Source organism: Dermacentor albipictus, chromosome 1, assembly GCF_038994185.2.
Source record: "Dermacentor albipictus isolate Rhodes 1998 colony chromosome 1, USDA_Dalb.pri_finalv2, whole genome shotgun sequence".
In the NCBI taxonomy this organism is placed as follows: domain Eukaryota; kingdom Metazoa; phylum Arthropoda; class Arachnida; order Ixodida; family Ixodidae; genus Dermacentor; species Dermacentor albipictus.
The window spans coordinates 156,304,140-156,323,077 of record NC_091821.1 but is presented as its reverse complement, the minus strand read 5'-3'; the positions used below and the strand labels follow the sequence as shown (position 1 = coordinate 156,323,077).

The 18,938-nt window shown below is 44.9% G+C and overlaps 2 protein-coding genes across 2 annotated transcripts in view; one reads left to right on the top strand and one right to left on the bottom strand.

Annotated features, from left to right (window-relative positions):
* The window catches only part of LOC135916558 (ribosome biogenesis protein bop1-A), an 86,250-nt gene that overhangs the window by 20,543 nt on the left and 46,769 nt on the right, over positions 1–18,938 (top strand). The window contains exons 6-10 of the mRNA XM_065449981.1: positions 2,834–2,935; positions 4,440–4,550; positions 8,394–8,555; positions 11,614–11,694; positions 14,422–14,491. Coding sequence (XP_065306053.1) covers positions 2,834–2,935; positions 4,440–4,550; positions 8,394–8,555; positions 11,614–11,694; positions 14,422–14,491 — 526 coding nt within the window. The remainder of the gene's footprint in view (positions 1–2,833; positions 2,936–4,439; positions 4,551–8,393; positions 8,556–11,613; positions 11,695–14,421; positions 14,492–18,938) is intronic.
* On the bottom strand, positions 11,965–14,031 carry LOC135916546 (uncharacterized; the record flags this gene model as incomplete). The annotated part of the gene is made up of 2 exons (XM_065449967.2): positions 14,014–14,031; positions 11,965–12,609 (listed from the first exon to the last, which is right to left on the bottom strand). Coding segments are annotated over exons 1-2 (663 nt in total), but the record flags the coding sequence as incomplete, so codon positions are not given.

Sequence of the window (18,938 nt, the reverse complement as noted above, 5' to 3'; positions counted from 1 at the left end):
ACATTTCATTGCCGAAAGGTACAAAATGCATTGAATCCTATGGCCGTTCGCCAGGGATACAAAAATGTATCGTTGTCGCAAGAACTTCGTTGTTGCGTAATTTCTTTATCGCGGGTTTCGACTCTACATAAATCTTGTTACAATGTACATCTTGTTACAACGTAGCACTGTATCACGGAATTCTGAAAGCAATGTGAGCTTACTACAAAAAAAAAAATGTAGAAGTCGCACTTTTTCCCAAAAGATGAAGCATTGATAGCGATATCAAAATATTAGACAATTACACAAAGTAAGGCTCATAGTTTTATGGCCTTGCTGTAGACATCTTTAATTCAACTTTGGTTAACTCAATTTTTTGGTTAATTTGATTTTTCGGCTAATTCAAATCCAACTAGTGGCCATGCATTTCTATGGGCCCAAAATGTCATTATTTCGATCCTAAAATTGGCCTTCACTGGATAATTGAAACTTGACCTGTTGGCATGCATGCACCTGACCTCTATGATGATCTCTATAGTGACCCCTTTAGTTGGACCGTCTGTCTTGGTGGAGCTTAAGGGATAGCTAATGCATTGCACACACATCAAAAATCTCCCATTGAAAATACCTATTTTCGGCCTGCCGTAGGAGATTTTAAAACAATAACAGTAGCTCACAATGTCCAATTATGGTATTTACCTGATTCTAACTCCCACCTTTTTATTTTTGCTTGAAAATTTGGCCGAAAATTGCCTGCGTGGTGCACTCAGATACGAAACCAAAACTGTGTTCGCAACATTTGTATGCTTCATCACATAACACAGCTGCATTGGGGCGAAACTGATTTTAAGAAACTTGCTGCCATTGCGCAACACTTAGTAAATGGTTGCCCATTTTTCTTGCTGAAAAATCAACTGAAATTTTCTACTTTGGTCACAAAAAGGGTGTGCACGTATGCTTTGAGGGCTTGTTAGAATCGGGCAAATACTGCAAAATGAATCAGTGGTGTGTTTTGGCATTTCTCCTGCATCTTGGTTTAATTTCGTCGGTCCTGCCAGGATCGAATTAACGAAAGTTGACTCTGTTGTGCTTGAGGAGAACTGTTGTGATACTGTTGGCTTTGACTCTTACAGGGTGTCTACCAACCGGGAAAACCGGGAATTCTCAGGGAATTTGAACAGTCTGGAAAAACTCAGGGAAAACTCAGGGAATTTGTGCTTCTATCAGGGAAAATTAGCTGTAACTTTATTGAAAGGGAACGAAAGTCGTGTTAATGCTGGCTCCAGTAACAGAGGAATCGCAACGAATCGTCATTGACGCCGTGTCATCGGCACGATGTATTGCCAGAGTAGTTAACGACCGATTTTCTAGACGCCCGATTTTTCGGACACGCCCGATAACTTGTACGGTTTTGCGGCATCAACACGTACTCCATATAGTCAACGTATATTGCCCTGACTGCAGGTCTGAAATGGCATTAATCAAAGCCGCCACCGCCGCTATTTTGATTATCTCGCCGCTTCGAACCGGCACTCTCGCAGGCAGATCCGCTGGCAGCCGTAACCACCACCGTGGCAACGTTAGGCCTAGCTGTTTCTATGTTCGCTATTAAGCTTCTTGCCGTGCGGTGCCGTGTTTTTCATTGAAAGAATTCGCCGCTATCACCAATGGCACCGACTCCGCCTTTGTAATCCTCGCGATTGGCCTTGAAGCTCGCAGAGCACAGCGCGTTGCGTAATGCCAGTCTCCGAAAGTTAGCTTCGCCTCAGTACACTATTGTTAGGCGGTGAAGCATAACAAGCGTGGGAAGGGGGCAATTGTCACGGGACACAGTATGTATTCCTTAATTACACATGCGTGCACCCCGTCTCCTGTCACAGCACAAGCCCTGATATGCCTAATAAGCGTAATGGCAGGCCTTCAGAGCTTTTTCAGACGTGCCTGTGGTAATTTTAGCCCTTAAAGGCAGTTAAAGACATGCATTAATTTTTTTCAGACTGCCCGTTTTTTTTTTATTTTTTTGCGGTCCCTCGGAAGTCCGAAAAATCAAATGTTGACTGTACAACTGACCAAGAGGATGCTTCAGATGATCCATGTGGTGAAAGCGTGGTAGAAGGAGGATGAGAACAGAAAGGACCGACGCACTGAGGAATTAACGGGAAAAGAAGGGTGCCACCGCCTTTTTGAAGGAGCTTGAGCTAAAAAAACCAAGTGTTGGCTGACGCTGAGACACAAGTGTCCCTCATCCAAACTAAAATAAATTGTTTAAGCAGTGAAACCCAACACTGAGATGTTGTGTACGGGCTGAGAGTATGTCAGGACAGTTGAGGTTGACTTCCCAGCTGCTGAGAGAGAACCTTAGTTGTGACAAAGTTCAGGACCTCATACAGATGAGCTTGCTATCAGTTGATAGAAATAGCTGATGTTAGAAAATATTTACTTATGTATGCATCTCCTTTTCATTCGTATTTGAAAATGTTCGACTCAATTTAGAATGGGCTTTACCATTTCTTTCGCTGTGCATTTTACTAAAACCTTCCTTCTGTTTTCTTTTTAAATAAAATAGATATTACTCCTTACTATTCAAACTGGATTAAGTAATTTTTTGTTTCAGCATGCTTACTAGAGAGTGACAGCATCGGGAAACGTGGTGTCAGCCTGTCTTGACATAAAACAAAGTTCTGGCTCATTCAGGGAATTTCGCAAAGGTGCTCAGGGAAAACCTGGAAAACTCAGGGAATTTGGAAATGTCAACTTGGTAGACACCCTGCTCTTAACACATTTGAACTTACAATTCTAGAATATGATGAAGAAATTGTTCATCGATTTAATCACTCTTTCATGTTTGACATAGGTTTCCAGGATGGTGCATGCTATCAAGATGGGCTGGATCAAGCCACGAGTCAAGCGGCATGACTCGGACAGATTCTCTTTGCTTTGGGACAAGGATGACGAGGTATGTTGCTGCATGCGTCCTTTCCTGTCCTCATGTTTCTTAATGATTCCTGCTGCATTTGTGCAAATATTACTCATGAATATGCTTGCATTTACAGTCGAACCCATTTATAACAATATTCAAGTGCCTCGAAAATTCCATTGTCATAACCAGGTTGCATGAAAAAATAAAAATAGAGGGATGGCAGGGCTGATGTGAGAAAACTATAATGGTGGGGAGGCCAGTGCCCCTCCCCACCACCTTCCTCCATCCAGCTGCTGATTGTGTTCACTCGTTTAACTGCTTCCTGGGTGTTCCAATTGTGTGCAACAAGCCGTGGCTGTCGGCATTAAAGAATGGCTCTGCTATAACAACTGCAGAGAGGGGTCACGGGCGGCAAGTGATATGCGAGCACCGCCGAGGCATTGCTTTGGTGGCCCCAAAAGGGACCCTTTAAAAAATGTGAGAAGGTTGCTGCGGCAGCCTGGCTGCTTGAGAAATCCAAAAGAAACGCTGAGGCGAAATCGCCGCAAGCATCTCGTCATGTACTTTTCACTGCCTTGTACAAGAAAACCCTATGTCCATCAGCCTTGCATGCTTTACGCGAAGCTTGCCGACAACCTTCTCCAAGGCATCCAAGTGCTCCACATAGTGCAGCGGAAGGTTCCTCGCGAAAACGAAACCTCGGAGGAATGGAATTATCTGCCGGGCCTTTATGAGGACATGTGAGGCAGCCTGCCCTACCGTGTCATCGCTGCCGTCGTCGCCGTCGCTATCTGATGCCAGCATGTTCACGATGATCACCTCATCGGTTAGAAGCACTTAGTTTCCAAATCTATAGCCATACACTTTCTTTCCACCGGCAACGTTGTGCATTGCCGATGATCAGCGGGCGCATCAGCCATCTTCTGTTTTGGCGGCACGCCAAACCTACTATATGTCAAACGAAGCTGAGAAACCGAGTGGCCAGGAACGATTTAGACGCAACCAACAAAGACGAATGTAAGCTGTTCGCAGAACTGCACTGAATGAGGAGCCAGCAAGCAATCTGCGAGCAGCGCAGTTGGTGCAGTCCATTCGTGTTTCGGAGGGTGGGGCTGCTTAGAGCTATGGGTGCAGCCCATTTGTGTTCGGAGGGGTGGAAGGGCGACAGGAGAGAGGCGCATGGAGATGGCTGGAAAATGAGTGCACAGTGGCTGTTGAAGCAGGGGCCCATCGTGCAGTGGCTCGAATTTCTCGTTTTTCTTTTTTCTTTTCAAGGATTTCGCATTTCACTACTTTTCATCGCTATAACCGATAATACGGCATCTGGGCATTGTAGTAAGCGGGTTATTTTACCATGTAAAAGATACAAAAGTTGATGGTGCAGCAGCTTCTCATTGTTATAACCGATATACATAATTGTTGAAATCGGTATCACTTTAAGTGGGTTCGACTGTATTTTCACGAGCAGCATTATACTGTTTACCATTGTTTGTTAGTTTTGCTCTATTCCTTATCATTTTGTGAATTACATGTCTTGCAGGAGAAAACAAATGACCGAATGCAGCGCTATATTCCAGCACCGAAGATGAAGCTTCCAGGCCATGAAGAATCATACAATCCACCTGCTGAGTATTTATTCACAAAGGAAGAGGCAAGGCTTCTGGCTTGGAAAGCCTTTTACTTTTCCTCATTTTTAGTCTTATTCGACATGCTGTAATTGATAAAATAATGAAATTTCTTGTAGCTGATTGCCTTCTCACTGCTGCTTCGAACTGCTTACTTATCAGAGTGAAGTGTGTTAAGTTCCTGCAATGTACGACAGTGCAGTCCCCTTATATTGATACCACCTATAATGATATATGGTTTATAACGATGACAGACATAAGAGTATCAGCTTGTGCATTAGTGTTATGAGAAAAAAAAAAACATAACAATATGTCATACAGTCGCCGACCGTTTATTCGGACCTCACGGGGACTGCGAAAATGTCCGAATAAACAGGTGTCCGAAAAAGCAGATTAAGAAAAAAAAAATTAAATCCTTTATTTCCACGCACTTAATCGGGCTCGGCAGTAGGCTTGGAATAAATCGTGAATGCGCCGTTGCACGCTGTTCCGTTTACGCGCAATCAGATAAGCCTGAATCTCGGAGAGGGTCGTACGGTCACTATTAGCGGCTGAAAGCACAGTCACTGCTTGTACACGCTCCGCATGCGACGGCAGCGTAGCACATGGTGCATCATCTTCCGACTCGGTCATCGTCCGGCGGTTCAGCAGAAACCTGACGAATGATCTTGCCGTCGTCGAGCTCTGCGCATGTCAGTACAGCAGTGTCAGCACCTATGAAACTGTCAAATGAGACGGTGTCCGGAATCGCAATGCAACCACTGCGCAGGTCTCGGCAGAACATTTTCCGCGTCAGTAGGGAGCACATCGGAAGGCGACAAATCTTAGGCCTCCCGGCACCCGCTTGCTGGCATTCCCCAGCGCAGTCTGCGCGGGCACTGTCGGCGCCATTAGACCCTTGACGCGATGTTTACGTATGCCGCGTTGGATCACCGAAACCTCGACACAGCACACAAAGCAAACACCACCGCGCCGACACCAGTCGCACAAACGATAAACGCGGCCTGCTCGCAGCGTCTTGCGCGAAGAAACAAATCAGCTGCTGGATTGTCTTGACATGGCTTACTAAGCTGAAACCGGAACTGCTGCAGAGCCACTCTGCTTTATCTAACCAGGCAGAAACGATGATGATGAGCGGGGATTTCCAGTAGCGCCACTTCGTGGGGCAGCACGGAAGCTCCGTTCAAAACGAAAATGGCGTTCAGCAAGTCGAACCATGCACCGGTCAGAGTCGGTGCATGGAGCTCTCGACCGAGTTGGCTCAAGGAGTGTCCGAAAAATCAGACGAGAGGTTGCAAGGTGTCCGAATTTTCGGCAGTTGTTATACATTATGGTCTATGGGGACAATGGCGGTGCCGCGAAGCTGACCGAATAATCGGGCATGTCCGAATTTTCGGAGGCCGGAAAATCAGTCGGCGACTGTAACTGCATGTTAGGTATGATTACAATGATCAAAATTTTGCCTTCCGGGCGGCTTTTTCCATGCAGACTGAGCTTGACATTTGCGTTGCTAAGTTCCCTTTAAACGAAGAATGCCGAGATGGGGGAAAAGTTTGCTTACACGAGTTCGTATCTGTTGCCATTACCACACAGTGCATCTTGCCCACATTCTGATTGCGAAAGCCATGAAAAGCATTGCGAGTTGGCACCAGCTGCTTCACGTCTGCGTTGCGCGACCCACAACCATGCTCCATACCGGTCCAGAGAAGAAAGCGAAGAAAAAAAAAGTGAGAAGCAAAGTGGTGAAAAGTGAAAAGGTGTGGTAGCACCCGCCCTGACTACAATATATATGCAGTGGAACGCCGATTATACGACTTTCTCGCTATCGCGAAAAAGCGTCGTAAAATGCGGGCGTTGTAAAATCCGAACATAAATTATGCCTATAAGAATACTACTTATTTCGCATGACGGATTTACGAGAAACTTCAATGTGAACTACTAACATACTGTGCAGGGCTTGGAAACCCAAATTACCAAAAAAGTAAATGCGATAAGAATTAATGCTGCAGTACAGGTACCAATTATGCTTTATTCAAACAAAGCTTTAGGGCACTCCACTGCCCACAGCCGCGATTCCTGCCAACCAGCGCGAACTTTAAAAAAAGTCGGTAAGTTTCTTTTGGACCTTGTTTGATCCGTGAACCAAGAACTTTCGCTCGAGTTGGGCAACGTCCAAAAGGAGGTCCTCTGTGGTGTCGTGTGAACAGAAGTTCCGGATGTCGTCTATGTGCCGTAGCACCTCGGCGAACGTGGTAGGTACAGGCAACGACATCTGTGGCTTCATCGTTGTCCTCGTCCGATGTCACAGCGGTGTCGGCACTGGGCAAAGCCTCCTCGATGGCGTCATCCAGCGACACCTCGCCACAGATCGCAACGTTGTCTCCGGCCTCCACGTACTCAGCGAAGGTCGTGGTGAGGTTCAAACCCTCGAAATCGTCGTCGGCAAAGCCTGCATCGGCCTCGAGCGGCATCTTTCATTGGCAGATTCGGAGCAGCTCCGCCACTAGATCCACTCCACGGAGCAGCGCTGTCTACTCCACAAAAATTGAGTAGTCGACCGGAAGTTGCTCGGCCACCCACCGCTATATTGTGCACCCATGAACGCGAATCGTCGTTTCTCAGAAGAAATGAATGGTGCTTTGCATCGCCTACTTGCGTTTTTACTGCTTGTGGAGAGCAATAATTCATCTAGCTCATGTTCCAAATCGACCAGTGGGGACTCGAGCGACGAGGAAGCTTTCAGAAGCTACTGTATTGAAGCAGGCTTTCGACTTCATGTTCCGGCCGCTGGCCAAGAGACCAAAAGTTACAGGCTGCAGTTTGTTGCGGTCCCTAGCCAATGGAAAAATATACAGTAAATGTTACAGGTTTTTATCATCCGTTTGTTAATCATTTTGTCCAAAATAAAACCAGTTGCACAACATGCAGGGCCCAGAAATCTCACAATTACTTTGCTATATGCGAGCATAAGCTGCACACACGCACACACACATGCTGATAGCAATGTAAACTCTTTCGCCAGCGGCGGAAGAAAACGAGAAAGGCTCAGGACATTTCGCACCTCCTCTGCACTAGCAGGACAACCGTGGGTGAAACACATGACCAAGGTCATGAATACCTCTAAAGCATTATAGCCACATTCTGACTAAGTCACAAGGCAACTTACTGAAGTTAAACTGAAGGACTTATGGGCAGTCATGCCATCCAATTGAAAAAAAATTTTCATTGATAGCTTAAATGTTTCCAAATCAGGAAACACAATCCTTTCATCCCACCAGCCTCTAGGCAGTGCCATCGGCTTTCTCCTTATCACCACTATCATGACTGCTTTGCCACGTCATATTTTGAAGTATGCCAGTACATCCCTACAATCAATATGTACACTGAAAGCATAAGTGGTGATGCTTTACATATAAAACATGTCTGTCTACAGTAGCCTCTGTCAGCACTTTTCTGTTGTTTTGTTGTGCAGTCCTTGAACTCTAAGAACCATTTCTGCTGCCTCGAGAAGTGCTATTGTACGTGAACATGGCATGGCTTAAATGGCATCAGACATGTTGCGTAAAAGAAGGAAAAAGAATCGTATTGAGGCCACCACTTCTAGTGCGGCATTTCTCAAGCGTGGATCATGTTCCTATGTGTTGCATTTTTATGATGACCTAAGAGCAAATCAGAACCTCGTATCCTTGACAGTTTTCATAAATAAACTCGTCCAAACCAAGGTCTCGTATCATTTTTCTCACAGAACTTGGCAAAATATGGTAGGATGCACTAGCATGAAAAGGCTTTGCATAGTTCTTTGTATAATATTGCATGATTGTGTGTAGCAGGGATGTGTACTGTTCATAAATTACAGCATTCTTTTCCAGGAAGAAAAGTGGCTGGAGCAAGAGCCTGAGGAGCGTCGCCTCAATTTCATTCCTCGTAAATACTCATCCTTGCGGCTTGTGCCTGCCTTTGATCGCTTCATCAATGAGCGCTTTGAACGGTGTCTCGACCTTTATCTGTGTCCACGGCAGCGCAAGATGAGGGTAAGAGGCAACTCTGTATGTCATGAGCGTAACTGTAATATATATGTTGAACTCTGTGGAAATCGCAAGATATAGTAGGGCAGTTTGACTTGTAACTACTGTGCCACCCTGCACTGAGAGGCCAAACCTGCTACTTCCTGCCACACTCAAACAAAAGTTATGCAGTTTGCACACGGCCTGTGCCTAATTTCCATTTTATCATCTTTCTAAATTGAAGCCTTCAGATTCCATCTCGGGCAGCCATACGTGACTACAGTGTCAGGCCAATGCTTAGTAAAGGGTGGGCTCGCACTCTTGAGCTTATGAAGAGGTGATGCCACTGTGGAATGATCAGATGTTCTTTAAAGGGGTGCATGATGTTTCGGTGTTATCACCACACACTGTATAATGCAGAAGTACATGAAAGGCAGAACATGTCACTGGAGTTCTCTTGACAGCACACCGCCTCTTGATTAGCACAATATTAAAGTAGCCCTGAGTTTACACCGCATGTAGAAAAGGACACCTTCACAAAAGCAGCAAACTTAAGATGTGAGTTATTCTGTGCACACTAGTGGTTATTATTTGAGCCACATTTGAAAGCACTATTTGATTTCCTGTTGCATTGCTAGTCCTCCATAAAGAAAGCAACAAAATCCCAATAAAGAAAGGCGTCAGGCAGGGAGATACGATCTCTCCAATGCTATTCACAGCGTGTTTACAGGAGGTATTCAGAGACCTGGATTGGGAAGAATTGGGGATAAAAGTTAATGGAGAATACCTTAGTAACTTGCGATTCGCTGATGATATTGCCTTGCTTAGTAACTCAGGGGACCAATTGCAATGCATGCTCACTGACCTGGAGAGGCAAAGCAAAAGAGTGGGTCTAAAAATTAATCTGCAGAAAACTAAAGTAATCTTTAACAGTCTCGGAAGAGAACAGCAGTTTACAATAGGTAGCGAGGCACTGGAAGTGGTAAGGGAATACATCTACTTAGGGCAGGTAGTGACGGCGGATCCGGATCATGAGACGGAAATAATCAGAAGAATAAGAATGGGCTGGGGTGCGTTTGGCAGGCATTCTCAGATCATGAACAGCAGGTTGCCATTATCCCTCAAGAGAAAAGTGTATAATAGCTGTGTCTTACCAGTACTCACCTACGGGGCAGAAACCTGGAGGCTTACGAAAAGGGTTCTACTTAAATTGAGGACGACGCAACAAGCTATGGAAAGAAGAATGATGGGTGTAACGTTAAGGGATAAGAAAAGAGCAGATTGGGTGAGGGAACAAACACGAGTTAATGACATCTTAGTTGAAATCAAGATAAAGAAATGGGCATGGGCAGGACATGTAATGAGGAGGGAAGATAACTGGTGGTCATTAAGGGTTACGGACTGGATTCCAAGGGAAGGGAAGCGTAGCAGGGGGCGGCAGAAAGTTAGGTGGGCGGATGAGATTAAGAAGTTTGCAAGCACGACATGGCCACAATTAGTACATCACTGGGGTTGTTGGAGAAGTATGGGAGAGGCCTTTGCCCTGCAGTGGGCGTAACCAGGCTGATGATGATGATGATGATGCATTGCTGGGCTTGGTCCAGGTAGCCAGGTAGCCTGAGCATGTAACTTTGCCTGTTATGGTGTGTTGATACTAATACTGCTAAGAGGGACCTTTGTGAATAGTGTTATATACCTCAAGCAGAAATGGGAAACTGCTGTAATAACCAGCCTGTATGACAATTTTGCCATGTTCCCATAAACATAAGTAGCTTGCCAAAAATGCAGCCTGCATTGAATGATGTTCCACATGCCTCGGCGCTCCCCCATTCCACACCAAGCACTTCACAATACAGTAGAGAGTCAAACAGTTGGGATTTTCCGCTTGGTCGTGTTCGCTCTGTCGTTGTCACCCATTCGAGGGCTGCTCTGTTTGCGCTTTCATCTTCTGTCATATTAATGCTAACTGCAAAGTGATCTGATTCATGTAACATGTAACCTGACTGTTTTGTCCGCAATCTTACCTGCCGTGGGTACTTAGTGGCTTTGGCCTTGCGCTGCTAAGCACAAGGCCATGAGAAGAAATCCTGCAACCTCGTGAAATGCAAATGGGGGTGAACAGAAAAAACGCTTGTGTACTGTACATTACGGTGTGCCTCCACAGCGGTCTGCATCATCATCAGATTGTGGTTTTGGCATGTAAAATCCGAGAACATAATAAATTTTTTTTTTCATTCATTCGCTATTACGTTTGGCTTGTGAATCCTGCTTAAAGTACGGCCGTTCAGTGCAGCTCATTGTCAAATTAAAAAATGAAATTAAATTATGGGGTTTTACATGCTAAAACCACGATCTGATTATGAGGCACACTGTAGTGGGGGACTCGGTAAATTTGGACCACCTGGGATTCTTTAATGTGCACCTAAATCTAAGTACACGGGTATTTTCGCAGCTCATTGTGATCCTAGTTATCGTTTGCTAGCGCCGTGTGCACTATTTGCTAACTACTAAACGCAATATGGCGACCCGTCAATAGGAGGTGAATGAACGACCATGAAGGAGGGACGAAGGCAGCTTCAACACACAGGGGTGGGTTCCTAAGGAGATAACGAAACTTCGAATGGTGGGGAATCTTGCCTTGAGGTGTAACTTCACGACAGCGCTCTGCCATGAAGCCCTGCTGTGAAGCCACACCTCAAAGTCAAATTTGCATATAATCCTCACCCCAACTTTACTGTTGATGTTCTTTTTCTTTTTCTTTTTTTTTTTGTGCCAGTAACATGTACAAGAATACGGTACGTTGTGTGGTAGAATCAACTCTAGTAAAGTAGGGTATCCAAAGTATCTGCATTTTGCCTACAGTTTTCTGTTGTGGTGTAAGTCGTTTCAAGTAAGGTATCCAGTCTTTTATGTTTTCTTAAATGTCGCATTGTTACTTGACTGATCCTTCTCTTTTTTTTTTCCCATATTTAGAATGGGATAGTGATGATTTCAATTGATACGGTGCTCACATAGTATATGTGTATTTGTGCTTCTTGCGCTCAATCATTTATAATTCCTGCTTTATGGTATTTCTTCTTCGCAGGTGAATGTTGATGCTGAAGATCTTATACCACAGCTCCCGAAACCAAAGGACCTGCAGCCTTTTCCTAGCGTGCAGTCAATTGTAAGTTCTTTTATTCTTGAAGTCTCTTGCTCCCAAGGATTTATTAACTTCATTTCATTGTGTATAAGTAAAATAGTAGTACAGTCGAACCTCGATATATATATCGAACAGCGCGGTGATTGCAAAATAATTCGATATAGCCAGAATTCGATATATGAAATCACGTAGAAAACGCGTCAAAAACTAGCACAAATCAATCAATGAACCAATCGTGGCGCAATAAATACTCACATGAAGCTTCAAACAAAGTATTTATTTAGTTCGCTGAAAGTACTGAAGCAGCGTAGCCTGCTTCATATTGGCAACCGCGTGTTTGACCACGGCGTCCTCAACATAGTCCAAACGGTCCACAAGAGACAGTCCAGTGCCTTCTATTGCGCTGCAGTAGCGGCGTACAACGGCCAAAGCAGCTACAGCCTCAGTTACAGTCGGGAGTGGGGCAACATGGGCGCTTGCTGGATCAGCCTCGGTAGCGTCTTGGTTTGGCCGCTCAGCAGTCACTTCTGCAGCGATCTCCACGTCTGTTAACTCCGCCACTGTTCCGGTGCTGTCGTCGCCGCCAACGAAGTCCTCAATGCACATGCTGTGTGGCTCAGCACCGACAAAGCGCTCGAACTGGCTCCAGGTTTCTTCAAGCTGGCATTCTTCCACTGTGCCATCCAACGTCAAATCTTCGGTTGCTTTCTTGGAAGCTTCTTCAATGCGGGTCACGAAATCTGCATGCCGAAAGCAGTAAACTTCTCGGCGCCGAGAATGAACGCAAAGGTCTTGGCCTTCTGCTGTAGCATTGGTCCCGATAAAGAAATATTCCGGCCCCTTGTCGATAAACCATTTGTACAGCGCCTTCTCGACGTCTTCAAAGGCAGCTTTGCGCACCCGCCGCGCGCCTGAGTGCTGGTTCTGTTCCGCCTTGGCCTTTATGTCACTCTTATTTTTCAGCAGAGTGCTCAAAGTACTCCTTGGGATGTTGAAAGCTTCGGCGACGCTCAATTTCTTTTCTCCATTTTCAACGCGCTGTATCACTTCCAATTTCGCAGCAAATGTCAGGGTCGTCCGCTTCGCGTTTGCAGCCATCACACCAACCACGACAGGCCTAAGCCACACACACAACGACTGGCGTAGCACAAACGGCAGCACCGATACGCACGTGTTGTTGATGTTGTCAAACTAGCCAACCTAGCCAAGCCACGGCCACGCCAAGCCGCCGCGTGCGTACGCCGCTACGTTCAAATGGCACCCTCGGCGCAACAGATGTGGGCAGCTGTCGTGCGCAGCAGTCTGGAACGCCCATCGTGCCGCAGCTATCTTCGAGAGTGTTTCGTGGAAGCTCGCCTCCTGTCAATAGAGCGCACTTGGTCTGGGGCAGCGGAGTTCGATATATCCATTTTACATCCGGCCCCGTTCGAAATAAAAAATTAAAAATGCATGCGATTTTCCATGTGATATAGAAAGTGTTCGATATACGCAATAATTCGATATATCCGTGTTCGATATATCGAGCTTTGACTGTATCAAAGTAAGTCCTTACTTTTATTGGTTGTTAGTGGCAAGGAAACATAATACGTAGCTATATTAGAATAGGCATTCTTACGTGACGTCCCTTAGCAATAGCATTATGCATAGGGGCTGTGACTGCACAGCATCGAGTGAGCACTCTTCCCAAATTAATAGTTTGACTCATTAACCATTTTATTAGTCAGCAACAGAAAAAGTCCACGAATTACAGCTCCAGCATACAAAAATCACATCAGTAGTACTGAGGGGCTCGATTTTGTTAATAATGACCTCATAAAGCCAACAGACAATGAAGCCAAGGAAAACATTGGAGAAATTAACTAGGGTATAAATTGGAATGTAGAAAATATTAAAAGAAAATGAAAGTGGTCGAAAAGATAACTTGTTGCCGGTGCCAAACACACAACCTCCGCATTACGCGTGCGTTGCACTACCAATTGTGCTACGGCTATCAATTCGTCCACTAACTTGATTATTTATGTTTACTAGATCTAGCCCTAAAAGTGCTAGCCAGTGCCATTCAGAGCCAAGGTGTGCGGATGTGGAACATCCTTTTTTGTCCGATGGCATCACTTAACATGCGATCTTAGAGAGCAGGCAGGTGGCTGATAAGCCCTCGCATGCTACCTATGACATCAAGGCTGCCAGATTCAAGACCTTTGCCGTGGTGCCTGGCAGACTATGAGCATTAACAAAATTGAGCCCTTCAGTTCCCCTTCTTCTCTCGTTTATTCATTGCAAGAGCCTCGAATCTGGCAGCCTTGATTTCATTAGGTAGCATGCGAAGGTTTCTTAGCTACGTGCCTGCTCTCCTAAGGTCATGTGTTACGTGATGCCATCGGGCAAAAAAGATGTTCCACATCTACCCACCTTGGCTCTGAGTGGCGCTGGCTAGCACTCCTAGGGCTAGATCTAGTAAATTTAAATAGCCAAGTTAGTGGACGAACTAATAACCGTCACCGTAGCACAATTGGTAGTACAATGCATGCGTAATGCGGAGGTTATGGGTTCGGCATCTGCGACAAGTTATCGTTTCGTCCACTTTCATTTCCGTTTTCTTCATTATTTTCGACGTTCTAATTTATACCACAGTTAATTTGCCCGATGCTTTCCTTGGCTTCATTGTCTGTTGGCTTTAGGTGGTCATCAGTAGTACTAGAAGCTTAGCGTGCACCTTTCAATTAATCGAATACTGTCCCACCTTTCTTTTAGGTGTATAAGGGGCATACAGACTGTGTTCGAAGTATATCAGTTGAGCCTGTAGGACAGTTCTTTGCATCAGGTTGGTTGAAAACTTTTTTTCCTACTCTCCCATACTGCCCTTTTTCTGTGGGTGTGTTATTGGTAACTACAAAAAATTTTGCTTTGTAGGGGCAAGCAAGCTTGTTTATTGCATGGCAATGTGACAGTACTAATACTATTTATGTGTTGAATTTGCTGCTGTGGCTCACCATCTCTGGATTCCATTAATGCTGTTTGAACAACAGTAAAAAAAAAAGTAGTCAATTTCAGCAGAACATACTAGTTTCGTAAGTTTTATATACCTCCAATGACACTTGGATGTGTTCACATAAATTAGCTCTGATTTCTGCTCCTTGCATTCTCTTCCATCATTGCTTTACTGTTTTACATGATGCCTTGGTCAAAGTATTTTCCAGCCACTCACACTCGCTTGACGTTGCTGGTTAATCTTGATACTATGTGGGTGAAAGGAATGACATTTAACAACATATTTAAGAATTCAGTCTTGTTTCCACACCAAGTCTTGGCACAGCACTGTTCAGGTCTTGTTCTCCTTGACTGCCACCACAATCACTGTGCTGTCAGTGAGGAATTGTCATATAGCAACAATCTCATAATATCAAAATTAATGCTGTTATCTCTACCCCCAGTAACTACTGTATGTACCCAATTCTATTACACCCCCGAACCTAACGTGCATCCAATTTTGCATGGGCTTAAAGTAAGAAAGTAAAACTGCACCTGAATGTAACTTGCATCTGAATATAACAAGCGTCCGATCTATAAAATAAAAATGTAGCATGTCCCCACGTTCACGATCAAAAGAAATTAGACATGTAGAATTTACCTTCGCAGACGGGCGGAGCATTTTTTGAAAGATGAGCTTTTGTGATGAACATGGCACGTCTTCGTCACCATTTACACTTCATTGACCACAGATATCAAGCATGCTGGAAGGGTATTCTTCAGCGATCACTTTTAGAGATATTACAGTACTATCACTTTTGCGAGGCTCTGCATTGGACTTGTTGAAATATGCGTCCGACAGCATTCCTGGCATTGTGCGCAGATAGCATGAAACTGCGCCAGAAATGCTGGCGGCCGATTACGCCACCGCATCCGGTGCCAAGTTTCGTAAAATCTCGAGAAAGTGATAGTCTCTCCAAAAGTTATTGGTCGAGCACAAAATGAACCGACAGTAAAAGGTCATAAAAACGTGCTCTGTTGCCATTGTGAAATCCCAATGATGTTGTATCTGATGGCTCTGACGGTAGGCTGTTGCTAACGCTCTGAACGCGGTTTTGGTTTCGTATCCGATTGTAATGCACGGACAATTTTCAGACCCTCCTTTTTTTTTTTTCAGTAAAAAGGTGCATGTTAGATTTGGGTAAATACAGTATATAGTCGAAACCCACGATAAGGAAACCCCGCGACTATGAAATATTTTTGTATCCCCAACGAACGCCCACAGGATTCAATGCATTTCATACCTCTCGACAATGAAATGCTTCTGTACTACAATTACCAATTACCTCTGTACATATTACCTACTCGCGCAAGGCTAGCAGGCTTCAAGATGTGCTCAAATGCGATTGCTTTGCACCAAAATTGCATAAAATACCACCACATTACACTTGCGAGGCTGCTGCCATTTTTGTTTACAAAAACAACCAAGCACCAGGAGCAATCACGTGCGCGCGAGACACGTCATGGCCGCCATCTTGTTTGATGATCGCCTGTTCGAAGCAGCATGCATGTTGCTACCGACATGTGATGACGGTTTTTGCACACCTAGTGCAGCGCTTAATGAGCGCATCAGCGAGCTAAATGCAGTACGAAGAAATCGTATCCCACCAACGTGGAATTGTGGGTTTTCGAGATACAATCACTTTCGCCAGAGTCCTTCCATGTTTTTCTGGTCACGAAACTCTGCCATCACGCTATGAAAGAGGTTCATATGCTGCCCAAAGATGCCGCGACGCGGCGCCACTGTGCCCCAGAGGGCATCGTTCGCGTACCGAAACATAGGTGTTCTGTGCCGAAACGCGTGCGCAGTGCGAGGCGAGCATAGTGATCGGGTGCATTCTGTGCATGTGCTGTGCTATTTTTCGAGTGCTGGGCTGTTTAGTGGATGTGGCGGGGTGGGACAACGATGCCGAACACATGTAGCAAGTAACAGCTGAAGAAGTAGAATGGTGGTATCTCTAACAAGCCTTTTAAAAAAAAATTGCTGTATTTGTGATGTGGCTACATGTGTTCGTTTGAGAGTTGTTTTGCCATGTGTTTGCTTATGCTTATGCTTTACACTTTCTTGTTTTAGAAACAATCTATTATGCATTCTGTATTTATTGCCATTCGTTTGCTGGTGTTTGTTTCCTGCCCTCCAATGCATATCTCTCACGTTTGATGTTATTTCTTTATGCTTATTATATCAGTGTCATGCTTTTAACAAACTTCTTGCATTGTGAATGGTGGATCATTCGTGACCGGACGCCTCTGTGCTGTCTGTATTTTGCTCCGCTTATTTTACATGATAAATAAATGATCGTGCTTGCATGTTGTTTTTTCACCAACACGTTCTATTTCTTTTCTTAATCGAATTATAAAGTTTTTAACATATTGTAAATAGTTGCGCATTAAGAACCAAAATACCTAATCTCGTCGTTTCTATGTCGAAACCACGAGCAGCGTGAAAAAGTGCTGGGCTTACTGACGCTTCTAAATGACTGCTTGCTAAGGCAATTGCCTAATTACAATACAGCTAGTTTCAACTGCGCAGGTCCTAACACTTCACGTTCGCCTTAATCTGTTGCTAAAAGCCGCACCGAAGACATTTAGTAGCGAAGTTTGTCTTGCATTAATCCTACCTAAATCTGATTCAGAAATGGCATCGCTTTGCAGAGAAATAGTAAGCGCACGGAGCAGCTCAATTTCCTTTTCTTTGTCATTAAGTATTCTATGGTAGCAGCCCTTTGCAATAACAATTTCATTCTTTTGATCTCCTTATAAGATACTGCCCACAGTCAGAGTCCTTCACTGCCACAGTTTAACAGAAAGTTAACAGCTGCACTCAGCGTACAATCTGGCGCTCTGCGCAACAGAGAGTTGGCGCTTACTTACTGGTAAGCGGGGCTGACAGCCCACATGCATCTGGTGGTAAGTGGGACCACTGGCGCTTTGTTGCGAATGCGCGGTGTTTAATTTCAGGCAAATATTAAAAAGCGGAGCCCACTGAAGTGTTGAGGCGAACGGCGATGATGTAGAAATCTGGACCGAGATCACCCAGCCGTGTACAGCAGACGAATTTCGACGGGGGAGAAATGCAAAACACCAGCATATTTAAATTTAGGTGCATTTTAAAGACATTTAGTAGCGAAGTTTGTCATTAATCCTACCTAAATCTCATTCTGACATTTATTTACATTTATTTAAATTTAGGTGCATTTTAAAGGAGCCCAGGTGGTCAAAATTAATCCCGAGTCCCCCACTACGGTGTGCCTCATACTAATCGTATCGCAGTTCTGGCTCTTAAAATCCCAGTTTTTTTTTTTTTTTTTTTGTCTGAGATCGCCACAAGTTCCATGTTATGTGCGGCTTTTTTTTCGTCCCGGGCACTCATATCATAACAGAAGACGCGCTCGGGCAGTAATTTAAGCATGTTCAATGTTAAAAATAGTTACGGGAAACTAAAGCGACGGTTGAGGAAGTTAAGAAAGCTGGAATACCGAGACCGACACAACCACAGCGGTAGCGGCGTTCGCATGCCCTCTCATGGACGGTTGCGCCTCTAGCGGCGGGCGCTGGCTCTATATGAAACTGAGGCAGCAGTTTCGTGACCAGAAAAAAAATGGAAGGACTTTGCTTTCGCGCTCGGCATTGGACGCATCGGCGTCTACAGGCAACAGCATGTGCTGTGGGAATGTTGCTGCTTGCTTGGAGTGCTGTTGCTCTGCATCCGGTGCCTAGTTAAGGGGGACACAGGTTCTGAGACCGAAAGTTCTAGAAAAAAATGAATATTTTGAAAACGGTGTTTTCGGAATTTCCAACTATTATTTTACCACTTCGCCAAATGTTGCACATTATAAACCAACATTTTATAAATTTTTGGCACCAGTGAACCAAATATGAGGTAAAGTTTCCGTAAAAAAGCACTTTTTCCATGGCGCATGACGGCCCCTGCAGTCGTTCGGTTGCGCCAACGTGTATATCGTTTGAAAGAGCAGTCTCTCGTCTTCATCTTCCCGCCACCACCGGTTCCATCAGCACATTCGCAGTGAAGGAATTCCGCCTCAATATGAAGGCCCAATGCATGCTGTAATTGGTCAACAAAGGCACGTCACCCTCAGCTAGCCACGCCATTGGCTAGACTGGCGTCATCTGCATCACTCCGCGGCCGCTGCGCACACGTCATGCATGCCGACAAGGTTTCCCATGCTGACAGTGATGCCGACCTCGGCTCCGAAGTTTGCTACGAAGTACAAATTTAG